A 15,009-nucleotide genomic window follows, 5' to 3' on the forward strand; every position below is an offset into this window, starting at 1 on the left:
GGAGGTTTTACAAGCCATACAGCGGCATACAGAGCATACAGAGGCATACAGCGGCATGGGGCTGTCGGTTAAACGTCGCAGAAACGGTGGTCATCTGATCCTCTGACTGAAACACCCGCATTCTTTATCTCAGACTCATCGCTTGTCATTGTAGCACACTTGAAATATCCTGGAAGCGTCCTCTCAGAAGACTGCAACATCCACCAGGACACCCAGAATCGGGTCAAACGGGCCTCATCCTCCTTTGGACGGCGAAGGAAGAGGGTTTTTTAACAACAGGAACCTACACACCACAGTGGCAGTCTACCAGGCAGTGTGTGTATCTACACTCTTTTATGGATGTGAAACATGGACCGTCTACAGCCGACACTTAAAACAACTGGAGTCCTTTCACATAAAATGCCTCCAATGCATTTTGGAAAAGGTTTCCTGGCAGGACTGTGTTCCTCGCTCAGAGATCCTACAGAGAACCAACTGCAGGAGCATCGAGGCGTCCATCACACACCGCCAGCTTAGACGGCTCGGGCCATGCCATCGACAGAAAGGACATGTGACCAGGCCTGCCCCAGAATCAACGGGACAGGCCTGTGCGTGCTCTGTCTGTGGCAGAGAGTGTGCGTCCCGCATCGGATGAGACAGTCCTCAGCAAACCCACAAGCAGCAGTGGAAGTCATCATGAGATACGATGGACTATCTCAAGTGTGTGTGTGTGTGAGTCAGGCCCGCGCTGCAGGAAGTTGCTAGCGGAGGAGAGGAAAGGGTGAGCGGGGTTGTTTTCATAATGAAGGAAGTCGGGAGCGAAGGCTCTGACAAGACTTGGGTTTCACTGAGGAAACGCAATCGCCTCTCTCTCGCCCTCTCTTTCTCTCTCTCATTCCAAATTCCAGAATTTTGGGAAAAGCTGCATCTCCTGCCATCCTTTGCTTTGTGTGCTCCTACGGAAGGAGGGGAAAGGCAAATGCTTAATGAGTGTGTGTGCGTGTGTTTGGTCTGGTGTGTATGTGTGCCTGTGGTGTGTGGGGGTTAGGGCGTCCGTGTAGCTGTAACGTCCCAATGTGTTCTTAGACCATTACCTCACCTACCCTCTGGCACTGTAAACCTAGAGCTGTCAATTATTCATACACACATGCATGCGTGCGCACACGCACACACACACACACACCCCTGAGGATATACAATGGGTAACAATGTTGCACTCTCTCCTACAGGACATGGGGCGGACGTTCAACCCTATATGTTACCCTGATGCCATCTCTATAACACACACACACATATATCAATGCTCTGCTCTTTCTCTGGGCGATGCCAGATGGACAGCAATATTGTCCTCTGAATACCTTGAGCCGAACAATAGGAACAGGAAACCTTCAGATACGGAGTTTCTCTCTATCTCGCGAATCCCGCGACCCGTTATCGGAATCTGGAGCTAGTTGGAATATCTGTGAGATTACTATCTTACTACAAACTCCCCACTGTGGGTGTGAAAGGCTACTGCAATACACGTTTTATTCAAGCCTAGGAGTACTGAGAGCATCAAACACCCATAAGAATGTCTGGCAGTGAATGCTGTAACACATTAACACAGCCTATGAGTAAGAGAAATGGACAGAGTGAGTAAAGGAGGAAAGGGAGAGAGAGAGAGAGAGAGGGAGTAAAAGACAGAGGCAGGTGCCAGGTGTTTACAGCACTAATAGTAAATCTCTTCTTGTCGCCCTCCCTCTCATTCGCTCTCCCTCCCTAGTTCTCTTTCTCCTGACCCCGTTCTCCCTCCTCACTCTCTAACATTGAGTCGTGCTACATGAGCTGCATGGAATCTCTGGCTCCCTCATTGGCAAGCAGCAATTGGTCTGGAATAGGACACAGGGACCCCCCACTCAGGCAAACCGGCAACCAAGGGACCCCCCCCCCCCCCATCATATTTTAGAAAAACAAACAAAAAATGTATGTCTTGTCTTATCATCAGGTGAATGGTAAGGAGAAGTAAATCAACATTTTCAAATGAATAGCTTTGGTAGATCGTTTACGATTATTTTGACCTGCTGATATTAAAGACATGCTCTGGAACTTTGGCTTTGAACTTCAATGTGTCAATGTGTAGTTCACACATGGATAATCAATGAGCAGAATTACTGTCTTACCTCAATTAGCCACGAAATGCCTAGTTTGAGAACGACTGTTTATCTGAAAGCTGTGCTGCGCCATTTCCCCCACATTTCCCCCCACATGGGCCCAGACCCCAAGCAATTCGAGCAAGATGCACACATAGCAGAGTGAGAGAGCAATGACGAGGTGTACATACGTGACGCAATACTCCATTCCCGGGTACCAAGCTTGACTTGTGAGAGCTACTTTCAGAACTACTGGCTAAAAAGTATATAACAATACCGGAGAATCTCTTTAATCCTACTGCTCCCATTTGCTGCCGTGGTCACATGACCAGCCCTATTAGAGAAAATAGTGTCAGCGGGGAACGAGATCCCTTTCTGTGTGTCAGGGCAATTCTGACTGGTGATTGGCTGAAATCTGGTGCGTGAAAACCCCCATGGTGCTCGGCGCACCTGCAAGATTCCCTGTAGGTGGTTGAGAGGCAGAGATGTTGACGAACACAAACACGCAGGTTTAATGGGTGAGCATTGTGTTTTCAGCGAAGGAAAATGTAGCTACAGTCAAATGAATGAGAATCAAATGGAAACCTGCGGCAAGAAGTGAAGTAACTATTAAAGAATGAAGTCTGTAAAGACATGCAAACCTTTGAGACACCTCGACAACATGTTGGATAACACACTGTGGACTAGAACCAAGCTAACCATAGAACCACCGCAAGACTAGACCACGACTAGAGCCAGACCAGAGACCAGACTAGAGCCCGACTAACCCCAAGACTAGTACTACCACCAGTACTTGCAGTACTAGAACTCACACCAGTACTAGAGCTAAGACACGAGAGGCCATGCTACTGTACCTCCTTGTGTGTCAGCTCCAGCCAGGCAGTATAAAGAGGGACCCCCAACACCCCACTGGACCCCAGCAGGTGCAGGCTGTCCTGGGTAGACCATGGGAGAGAGAGGGGTGTGTTAGATCTGTTAAGACTAGTGTGTGTGTGTGTACTAACAGCACCAACAGTACATCCTCTAGTGTAGTGTAAGCGTGTGTGGCCTGTAGGTGTGTGTGTGTGTGTGTGTACTAACAGCACCAACAGTACATCCTCTAGTGTAGTGTAAGCGTGTGTGGCCTGTAGGTGTGTGTGTGTGTGTGTGTGTGTGTACTAACAGCACCAACAGTACATCCTCTAGTGTAGTGTAAGCGTGTGTGGCCTGTAGGTGTGTGTGTGTGTGTGTACTAACAGCACCAACAGTACATCCTCTAGTCTAGTGTAAGCGTGTGTGGCCTGTAGGTGTGTGTTTGTCTGTGTCTGCATGTTTGAGAGAAATAGTTTCTGCTCATTTAGATCTCAGTGACTGGATTATTCTGCATGTTCTCGGCTCGGCACAGATATAAATGGTCTTACTAAAAGTTCCTATACAACTCCAGGTATCACATCAGCTTCTACACTTCTAGAGAACCACAAATATTATCTCCCTACAAAACCAATGGCAGGTATGACTCCCATTTTAAAATACACAGTTTAGCTCACTCAGAGTTTATGATCATGAGTCCAGCTGTGAACACTCCCCTAAGAGATATAGATACTGGCTTTAACCTAGAAAACATACATATAACCCCTCAGACATTTAGGGATCACCCCCCCCTCCCCCATAACGCCCACCCCAGACTCCAGTTATCCGTTGGGGGATAAATCTCACTGTGAGTGCATGGATCATCCCCACTACCACACTTCCCCTCTGTCATCTCTCTGCACTGTTTGCATAGAAAAGATCCGTCGTACAGCAGAGGCACACAGAGAAACATTTACATTTACATTTAAGTCATTTAGCAGACGCTCTTATCCAGAGCGACTTACAAATTGGTGCTTTCACCTTATGACATCCAGTGGAACAGCCACTTTACAATAGTGCATCTAGGTCTTTTAAGGGGGGTGAGAAGGATTACTTTATCCTATCCTAGGTATTCCTTAAAGAGGTGGGGTTTCAGGTGTCTCCGGAAGGTGGTGATTGACTCCGCTGTCCTGGCGTCGTGAGGGAGTTTGTTCCACCATTGGGGGGCCAGAGCAGCAAACAGTTTTGACTGGGCTGAGCGGGAACTGTACTTCCTCAGTGGTAGGGAGGCGAGCAGGCCAGAGGTGGATGAACGCAGTGCCCTTGTTTGGGTGTAGGGCCTGATCAGAGCCTGGAGGTACTGAGGTGCCGTTCCCCTCACAGCTCCGTAGGCAAGCACCATGGTCTTGTAGCGGATGCGAGCTTCAACTGGAAGCCAGTGGAGAGAGCGGAGGAGCGGGGTGACGTGAGAGAACTTGGGAAGGTTGAACACCAGACGGGCTGCGGCGTTCTGGATGAGTTGTAGGGGTTTAATGGCACAGGCAGGGAGCCCAGCCAACAGCGAGTTGCAGTAATCCAGACGGGAGATGACAAGTGCCTGGATTAGGACCTGCGCCGCTTCCTGTGTGAGGCAGGGTCGTACTCTGCGGATGTTGTAGAGCATGAACCTACAGGAACGGAGACATGACACTAGCTCCTCTGTTTGGTAGAGCTAGCAGGGCTGAATTAATAAGAGAAAACTGTTGGGAGGGTGAGTTGGCTGTACACTGTATTGTGCTGTGAGAATGACCCAGCAGGAGGTCCAGTGAGGCTAGACCTATTTGTTTAGCCTGGTCCCAGATCTGCTAATATAGTGTACAGCCAACTCGTATGGTCACTGCCGTGCTACTACTTGTGGTTCTAGGCCAGTGGTTCCCAACCTGGGGTACTTGGCCTATCCGCAGGGGGTACTTGACAAGACTCATGAGCCCATAGGCCTACTGATAAAATGAGGGGGTACTTCAGGGGTACTCCTGGCAGAGCAAAATTTAGTTGGTGGTAAAATTCCATGTGACTGCTGGGTCACGGTAATCTCCTCTTATGCACTCTGGACATGGGTTGGTAGTAACCGACTGGCTAACGACCATCGGGTCTCTAATGGGCTGGTACTCAGGGCTCCATTGTCCCTCTAACCACTCTGACATCACATCAAGCACATCAAAATTGTGTCATGCTTTTAAAACTCACCTCACTGTGATTGATCAAACAAAGGAATTCAACGACAGGTTTAAATTGAGTGGAAAACATGTTTGCTGTTTCAAAGCCTAACACAACAAAATGAACAGCGCTTTCCTTTTTTTAATACTTTTTACCCAATTGGTAGTTACAGTCTTGTTCCATCACTGCAACTCCCGTTGCATTAATAGGCTGACCCATTGCCTTTTAGCGACAGAATATCTGACCACAGTGCGTTTCCATCTCGTCCGCTCTCTCCTTCACTTATATCCCGAGCGTGCAGAGCGAGAGGGGCTGTCAGTTAAATGAAATAGATGTTACTATCGATGTTCCCGAAAACAGATTTCACTAGGTTTCCCAAATGAAGCACTGGGTAACTTTAGGAACAGGGTTGAAGAGCCCATGGCATACAGGGTTTGGGCGGGAATATATACCTCTCACGTAGCGAGAGGATGCATGCTCCTCAAACAGTGGTTGATGGGTGGAGTGAAATAACAGGAGTAGCCTACCTGGCATGATGGGAAAAAAACAACTGGTGGGAAAGGAGCCTCCATCTCCATTCACTATTAGAGTGCATACAGATTACATCTCCCCCCCCCCCCGGTATGTGCGGCCTGCGGCAAGGAACAGAGCGCAAGCTTTGTCTGCGACTTTCTCAAATCTTCAACAGCCCGAACTCGCATCATGCAGAGCCCATATATGTGTTGATTTCTAAGACATTCTAAGGTTTGTATCATTCACACCTAAAGTTGCCAAATAACTCTAAATCTAGCATATAGGACCTGTTTCAAATGATCACTTTTACGCTCAACATAGCCACTTCATATGCGGACTCTCGCTCTGGAAGGGGAAAAATATCCTTTCTATTTTATTCAGCCACATTCTTCTTACTATAAATCATATAATATAAAATAATGACACGGGACTTGTCTACTAAATGAACACGGCTATACAGCCTACGGCATGGATGAATAAAGCCTCATGTCTATAAAGGCCATGTTATTACCATCTCCTTCAGTCAGAGTATGAGTTTTAGATGAGGGCTTCGATGCAGCAGTGTGATTAGGGCAAGCTATTAGAGCTAGCTAGGCCTGTCTGTGTCTGGGAATGTGGCTAATAGAGCATGTTATACTGCAAAATGTAAATAACATCATGTCCTCTACTCCGTCCAGACCACAACTATTAACAAGTCTGACACTAGGCCCAGACATAGACCCCTTTACAAATAAACACAGACATACACACACTTGTCAACCTCTTGTCCTTAATGAACATTCATTATTCAACATAGTGCCTAAAGTCATCCATCATAAGACAAAGCCTGCCTGCCTGCCGCTGCTTCATCCAGTGGTCTACAACAGAAAAGAGGAGAACAGAAATACACCACAGTGATTCAACATACTTCCTCCCCAGACAATCATCCTTCTGAGAGATGACGTGATGTCACTTCCTGCTTCATTATCATCAAAACCTGAACAGTCCAAGAATATCCCTTTCTCTCTGTGTGTTTCCTTTTTAGCTCTGAGTGTGTGTGTGTGTGTGTGTGTGTGTGTGTGTGTGTGTGTGTGTGTGTCTGTGTGTCTTGTGCCAACTCCTCTTGCTGTCCTTGAGACGTCGCTACTCCACATCCAAAATAAATTGGGAATTTCTAAAATGTCTTCTATTGTGTGAAATCTTCAATAGGGAGGCCACCCCGCCCTGCATGAGTCTAAGCACCACACACACCACCGTAAATCACCAAGCACAATGCAAGTGTGTCTGTTACCATGGTGGCCCAATGCCCCTCAAAGCCCATCCCCTTGTGGCCTCTGACCTATGGTTTGAGGAGAAAGGGGAGCAGACTGTTAGGGGCTGTTTGGGGTGACTGGGCCCCTCCACTCTGATATGGACAACCCTTAATCTAACCGGTGCCTTGAGAAGCCTTGAGTAGGCCATAAAAATATCCTAGGCCGAGTTCCAAATGGCACCACATTCCCAGCAAAGTGCACTCCGTTTGACCAGAGCTCTGTGTATGGAATAGGATGTCACGTGGAACGCAGACATTGGGAATCCCTTTATGAGTCCTCCAAGGCTCTGAAGTAGAAAGTGATAGGTCTTCTGAGCTTAGTCTGGCTTTAGATGAAGGCCTGGATCCTATCTGGACTGTCAGGACCAGGTTTGGCTGTTCTCAATGTGACTGGGGTGAGGTATAACATAAAGGTGACAGCGTGCCTGGCTGCAGTAGCCTCTTCCTGGACAGCAAGGTTATTATAGTGGTTTTATATTCGTTTTTTATTTCTATTCATTTTTTCAATTTTTACTTTCAATTCAGATTCTCTTTTTTATTGAGTTTTAGTTGTATTAAAATATTTAGATGTATTGTTTAAATGTAGTTTTAGGAGTAGAAAACATGCTAGGCTAGGCTAGTTCTTAGTGATTTATTTGTGCCACCTCTTGCAATTGGGGCAGTAATACAGAGGGTGATTTGCTAGGTCATAGGTTAGGTGAGGTTGAATTATTAGGTCAATCTCAACGTGACTTGGATTTATTGAAAGGAATGGCCTGAGACTGGTGCAAAATAGATGTTGGAAGGAAAATGTATTTTGCGTAGGTTTACAACAATCCAGCGCTTAAATTTAGTAGTACATGTAAGAAGAATTAAGTTAGCTACCTAGCTGATTTTTTTGCTAGTGATAGTGATCAAAGATTGTGTATACACTGACAAGATACTGGACTGACCGCTCTAACAATGGGAATAATATCGGCAAAGGCATGAGGAGGTTGGATCAGGTGGGGACATTCTAGCCAATGAGAGAGCAGATAAGCATGTGAACAACAGGCACAACTCTGATATAAAATAGTTCTCTCAAAGCTGCCATAATACCATGTGCGCCCACTTATATCAAAGCAACCTAAACATGAGTGCTATTTGATCGAATAAGCCTCGCGTAGCAAATGAGCAATTACATATTGTGTTGATTTGACCCTCTCTCATTGACCTCCAAACTAAAAAAGGAGGAGATCTGCGTGGAGGAATGGGCCAAAATACCAGCAACAGTGTGTGAAAACCTTGTGAAGACTTACAGAAAACGTTTGACCTCTGTCATGGCCAACAAAGGGTATATAAGTATTGAGATAAACTTTTGTTATGACCAAATACTTATTTTCCACCATAATTTGCAAATAAATTCATTAAAAATCCTACAATGTGATTTTCTGGATTTTTTTTCTTCTCATTTTGTCTGTCATAGTTGAAGTGTCCCTATGATGAAAATTACAGGCATCTCATCTTTTTAAGTGGGAGAACTTGCACAATTGGTGGCTGAATAAATACTTTTTTGCCCCACTGTATGTGTGTGTGTGTGTGTGTGTGTGTGTGCTAGAGGCTTTTCCACCCAACAAGCATACATAAAAGGAATGTAAACGTAGACCGGTTCTGAATGAACCCAATAACAGTTAGACCTGTTTCAAATAGGCCTGTGGAAAAACAGACCCAAACATACCTCTCATATCCGAGAGTAGAAAGAGAGAGAGAAGCAGCCAGCTCCATCAATGAATGAGAGATATTGGCCAAATGATAAACACAATTTTTATTTTACTTTTCACCCTTTTCCTGACCAATTTCGTGATACAGTCTTGTCCCATCGCTACAACTCCCGTACGGACTCGGGAGAGGCGAAGGCATCCTCCAAAACACGACCCTGCTAAGCCGCACTGCATCTTGACACACTGCTCGCTTAAACCAGAAGCCAGCCGCACCAATGTGCCGGAGGAAACACGGTCCAGCTGGTGACCGGGTCAGCTTGCAGCACACCGGCCCGCCACAAGGAGTCACTAGATCGTGATGGGACAAGGGAATCCCGGCCAGCCAAACCCTCCCCTAACCCGGACGACGCTGCGCAAATATAGCTTCGCCTCATGGGTCTCCCACTCACTGCCGGATATGACACAACCCAGGATCGAACCCAGGTCTGTATTGATGCCTCGTGCACTGCGGTACAGCACCTTAGACCTCTGAGCCACTCGGGAGGCCCACCAAATGATCAACTTACGTGTCCTTAAAAACTGCCTTTAACAAATAAAACAAAAAAACAACTAGCTGTGTTTCGATGTGTAGCATATTCAAAGCTTTATAGCCTATTGTTATATTGATTTTTACTCTCCAAAAACAACAATTGTCCACCTTACGCTGTTGGAGATTAAGCGGTTGGAGATTTGAGCGATAAATGCGTCAGGGCATTGCATGAATATAGGCCTAGGCGTCAACTGTATGCTATTAATATCAAAAAAGATATATATTTATATATAAAGTAAGAGAAGCTTAAGCCTAGCCCTAGAGAGATGGAGAAAAAGACAGAGGTATGCCAGCACAATGTTCCCAACACAGACATGTATTTCTTTATACTTGTCAGATAGACTACTACTGCTATAAAGAAATCGGAAGCTAATTTGTACATTTCCAATGGGAGTACTTTTTTTTTATAAAGACAAGCATTATATTGTTAGATTAAAGGCGGAACTCTGGTAGGTCTAAAACATTCTTCCTCAACTTCAACTTGTTGGGAGTGCTGGTGTGTGTAATAATAAACATAGCCTACCATAACCAAAAATGTACAAAAATGACTTCACTTTATTAGGGTAATATCAAAAGTAAGTCGACATTGTTTATAGGGGAAATACGAACAGGTTATTATATTTCATAATTCAATGAAGATTTGCATCTCGCCCTCTTTGGTTTGAATTTCTCACGGTTTGACTGAGAGCCCTACCGGTAATTCCATTATATTACGGCAAACACAACATTACAGCTGGAACTTCATTTAGCCAACAAAAATGTCTCGACAAAAATGAAGCAAAACACTTTTTGCAAACTCTATTTAAAGACCTGGTTTAGATTCTTAAATAGGCCTAAAATAGTAATAATAATGGTATATAATCATATTAATGATAAAACTAATTATAATAAATACATAAATAAATAAAAGTTAGAAAATTGCCTCAAACCTGAATAGCGAGTTGCACACAGTCCATTAAGGCCGTGCCAATGATCTTCTCATCTTTGTCCACTACAGTATTACAACTTGTCCCCGAGGACATTCTTCTTGTCTGAAAATGATTTTACTTCAATGGAAAAGGCCTTTCACTGGCTCTCTCCTCAGCAGCAGGCGCACATGAGGCGAGCAGCCTGAATCTGTTTCAGCTGGACATACGCTGTGCGTTTTATTGAGTTGCAATTGGCTGACACATAACAAGCTTGCCCAGTTCTCATCACCTCACACACATTCAATTAACAGAGGACGTGTCCAATCGGGTCCAGTCTGTAATACATTTTTTGTTGCACATACCCGAGACCCATAGCAATGATATCAGACCTGACCCAGATCCAAGACAAAAGTCACAATTTAGGAACCGCTTGGGTCCAGGGTCGGATCTCGAAATTTCGGGTCTATTGGACCTGTGAAGACTTCTAGTGTGTGCACGTGTGTGTGTGTGTGTGTACCTGTGGGCTCGCTCATGCGTGTGTGTGTTAGCGATTGTGTTTGTTTTACGTTGCCGACAGAACACTAGTAGCATAGGTTCAGTCACGGGAGAAACTAAACAAGCAAGAAAGAGGAGGGATTTGGTTTAGAAACAGGAAATCTGTCCAGACTGGCAATAGCATGGAAATTAATCTCCCCTGTTTCCATGGTACTTTACCCCCAATACAACACACAGAACAATAAGAACCAACACAGGTCTGAAACCTGCTAGGAGGTCGGCCAATCACAATGCAGTATTTCACGTCTGCTACACCGGGTTAGAAAAGTAGGAATCAAAGACAGGCAGGAAATAAAGAAACCCGTGTCTTTCGTGACAGAAATGGACGAGGCTATTCTGAAGCTTCAACACTTGGCACATGCCTTCTAGTTGACATGGGCTTTTCTGGAAACCGGTTGGGAAAGAGTCTAAAAGTCACATGTTCAGAGAAGCATAGTCTATAACATAGGGTTGAGGTAGGGAGTAGGCCTGTATGCAGAGATGGATAGAGCTGAGATGTTGTCTGTCTGCTGTTGTTGTTCAATAGGCCCGAGGCCATGGGAAGTTTGTGGAAAAATAACACCCAGCAATTGACTGCCATTTAAGTCTAATATGCGATTACCTTTGGTGGTGAATTTGATCTGTGATATGAAATAATCCTCCTTAAGATTGGCTTATAGAAAGAGCGTGGGAAAACCACAGTTTCCCTCTGGTTTGAGCAGTTCACATGTAATACAATTAAGATGAACTCTGACACACACATGGCTCATAAGGTCTTTCTGATACAATCATGCTCTTTATGATATGGTACTTAAATGTGGTCCCACTTTATTTCAATAATCCAGAATAAAAGGTGGTCAACATATCAAACCAGGTTATCTGAGTAGGTGAGTAACTTGGACAGATATGCAGACTTCTCCATCCATGACATTTCTGTCTTCAACATATGTTTACTGTTTCTTAACACGGTGTAGCCGTGCCTTACCTTGTTGTAGTAGTGCAGCTGGACAGAGTGCCACTGACCGTCACTGACCCCTCCGGGAACAAAGGGATGGACCACGGTCTTAGTCTCGCCTGGAGGAGGGGGAGAGAGTGGCGGGGAGAGAGGGACAGAGAGAAAGAGGGAGAGAGGAAAGATAGGAAAGACAAGAGCGGTGAAAAGAGGTTGTGGTTAATTCAATGCCATATTGTCTGTCGAATGTACGTAACCTTGTATGCCAGACATGTAGGCTCTACTTTAAAAGGAAGGATACATGTCAGAGAGTATATGCTTTACAACATGTACCGTCAGAGTTTAAAAAAATCAATGTAAGGAAACCCATTTCTCTTACATGAAACTCCAACATGGAGAAATAAAAACACAGCCAGACTCACAAAGCCAGTCAGCTCACACAGTCATCATAAATCACACTCACTGTAAGAACACCAGGGTTTTCCAACCATATCAATGGTTCTCGTTCACAATGTCTGCAGAGCAACAATCACACCAGATTTACCCAGGGCTTTACTGACTGTTTACCAAGGGCAGGAGTCTCTCGGGAAGAATTTACCCACCAACTCAGTCAACAGTAACGCAACACTGTAGCTGTGTTACAGAGTCATTAGTCATGGTGTTTAGTGTGTCTTTATAAAAAATAAAAACTCAATTACTTCTGCAGTCCCACGTTGCCCTTTCTTGCTGACTGTGTGGTATGAAATCCAAGGCTCTCTAGACATTGGCAGTGAGACACACTCAGCGCAGTGGATTCAACAACAAGAGCTGTGTTTGTTTGCGTGCATACAATTGAAGTCAGAGGTTTACATACACCTTAGCCAAATACATTTAATCTCAGTTTTTCACAATTCCTGACATTTCATTCTGGTGAAAATTCCCTGTCTTAGGTCAGTTACGACAACCACTTTATTTTAAGAATGTGAAATGTCAGAATAATAGGAGAGAATATTAATAATTTCAGCGTTTATTTCTTTCATCACATTCCCAGTGGGTCAGAAGTTTACATACACTCAAATGGTATTTGATAGCATTGCCTTTAAATTGTTTAACTTGGGTCAAACATTTCGGGGAACCTTCCACAAGCTTTCCTCAATAAGTTGGGTGAATTTTGGCCCATTCCTCCTGACAGAGCTGGTCCAACTAAGTCAGGATTGGAGGCCTCCTTGCTCGCACACGCTTTTTCAGTTCTGCCCACACATTTTCTATAGGATTGAGGTCAGGGCTTTGTGATGGCCACTCCAATACCTTGACTTTGTGGTCCTTAAGCCATTTTGCCACAACTTCGGAAGTATGCTTGGGAAGTCATTGTCCATTTGGAAGACCCATTTGTGACCAAGCTTTCAGGAGACTGAGGTCTTGAGATTTTGCTTCAGTATATCCACATCATTTTCCTCCCTCATGATTCTATCTATTTTGTGAAGGGCACCAGTCCCTCCTGCAGCAAAGCACCCCCACAACATGATGCTGCCACCCCTGTGCTTCACGTTTGGGATGGTGTTCTTCTGTTTGCAAGCCTCCCATTTTTCCTCCAAACATAACGATGGTCATTATGGCCAAACACTTCTATTTTCGTTAAATCAGCCCAGAGGAAATTTCTCCAAAAAGTACAATCTTTGTCCCCATGTGCAGTTGCAACCGTAGTCTGGCTTTTTTAATGGCGATTTTGGAGCAGTGGCTTCTTCCTTGCTGAGCGGCCTTTCAGGTTATGTCGATATAAAACTCGCTTGGACTGTGGATATAGATACTTTTGTACCCGTTTCCTCAAGCATCGTCACAAGCTCCTTTGCTGTTGTTCTGGGATTGATATGCTCTTTTCGCACCAAAGTACGTTCATCTCTAGGACACAGAATGCATCTCCTTCCTGAGCGGTATGACGGCTACGTGGGTCCATGGTGTTTATACTTGCGTACTATTGTTTGTACAGATGAATTTGGTACCTTCAGGCGTTTGGAAATTGCTCCCAAGGATGAACCAGACTTGTGAAGTTCTACAATTTTCATCTGAGGTCTTGGCTGATTTCTTTTGATTTTCCCATGATGTCAAGCAAAGAGGCACTGAGTTTGAAGGTAGGCCTTGAAATACATCCCCAGGTACACCTCCAATTTACTCAAATTATATAAATTAGCCTATCAGAAGATTCTAACTCCTTGACAACACATTCTCAAATTTTCCAAGCTGTTTAAAGGCACAGTCAATTTAGTGTATGTAAACTTCTGACCCACTGGAATTGTGATACAGTTAATTATAAGTGAAATAATCTGTCTGTAAACAACTGTTGGAAAATGACTTGTGTCATGCACAAAGTTTTCCTATTTTGTTGCCTTACAACCTGGAATTAAAATGGATTTTGGGGGTTTGTATCATTTGATTTACACAACATGCCTACTACCACTTTGAAAATGCAAAATATTTTTTATTGTGAAACAAACAAGAAATAAGACAAATAAACAGGAAATAAACACCCCCCCAAAGTCAATACTTTGTAGAGCCACCTTTTGTAGCAATTACAGCTGCAAGTCTCTTGGGGTATGTCTCTAAAAGCTTGGCAGATCTAGCCACTGGGATTTTTGCCCATTCAAGGCAAAACTGCTACAGCTCCTTCAAGTTGGATGGGTTCTGCTGGTGAACAGCAATCTTTAAGTCATACCACAGATTCTCAATTGGATTGAGGTCTGGGCTTTGACTAGGCCATTCCAAGACATTTAAATGTTTCCCTCTTAAACCACTAGAGCGTCGCTTTAGCAGTATGCTTAGAGTCATTGTCCTGCTGGAAGGTGAACCTCCGTCCCAGTCTCAAATCTCTAGAAGACAAAAAGTATTTTTGCTTCAATTCTGACCAGTTTCCCAGTCCCTGCCGACGAAAAACATCCCCACAGCATGATGCTACCTCCATGCTTCACTGTGTTCTCGGGGTGATGAGATGTGTTGGGTTTGTGCCAGACATTGCATTTGATTTTTTATTTAAGCAATTGCTTTTTTCTGGCCACTCTTCCGAGCTCTGTGGACCTGGTTAGCGTGCACTGCGCCCGGCCCGCCACAGGAGTCGCTAGTGCGCGATGAGACAAGGATATCCCTACCGGCCAAACCCTCCCTAAACCGGAAGATGCTAGGCAAATTGTGTGTCGCCCCACAGACCTCCCGGTCGCGGCCGGCTGTGACAGAGCCTGGGCGCGAACCCAGAGTCTCTGGTGGCACAGCTTGCACTGCGATGCAGTGACCTAGACCACTGCGCCACCCAGGAGGCCCCATTCTTTCAATTTTTTAATAATGGATTTAATGGTGCTCCGTGGGATATTTTTTTATAATCCAACCCTGATCTGTACTTCTCCACAACTTTGTCTGTGACCTGTTTGGAGAGCTCCTTGGTCT

General features: G+C 44.8%; 1 protein-coding gene across 3 annotated transcripts in view; it reads right to left on the bottom strand.

Annotated features, from left to right (window-relative positions):
- The window catches only part of LOC115106865 (cadherin EGF LAG seven-pass G-type receptor 1-like), a 126,847-nt gene that overhangs the window by 44,682 nt on the left and 67,156 nt on the right, over window positions 1–15,009 (bottom strand). For all 3 annotated transcript variants that reach the window (XM_065008133.1, XM_065008132.1, XM_029630033.2), the window contains exon 7: window positions 11,632–11,720. In XM_065008133.1, the coding sequence (XP_064864205.1) occupies window positions 11,632–11,720 (89 nt within the window). The remainder of the gene's footprint in view (window positions 1–11,631; window positions 11,721–15,009) is intronic.

Source organism: Oncorhynchus nerka, linkage group LG23 (assembly GCF_034236695.1).
Source record: "Oncorhynchus nerka isolate Pitt River linkage group LG23, Oner_Uvic_2.0, whole genome shotgun sequence".
NCBI lineage: Eukaryota > Metazoa > Chordata > Actinopteri > Salmoniformes > Salmonidae > Oncorhynchus > Oncorhynchus nerka.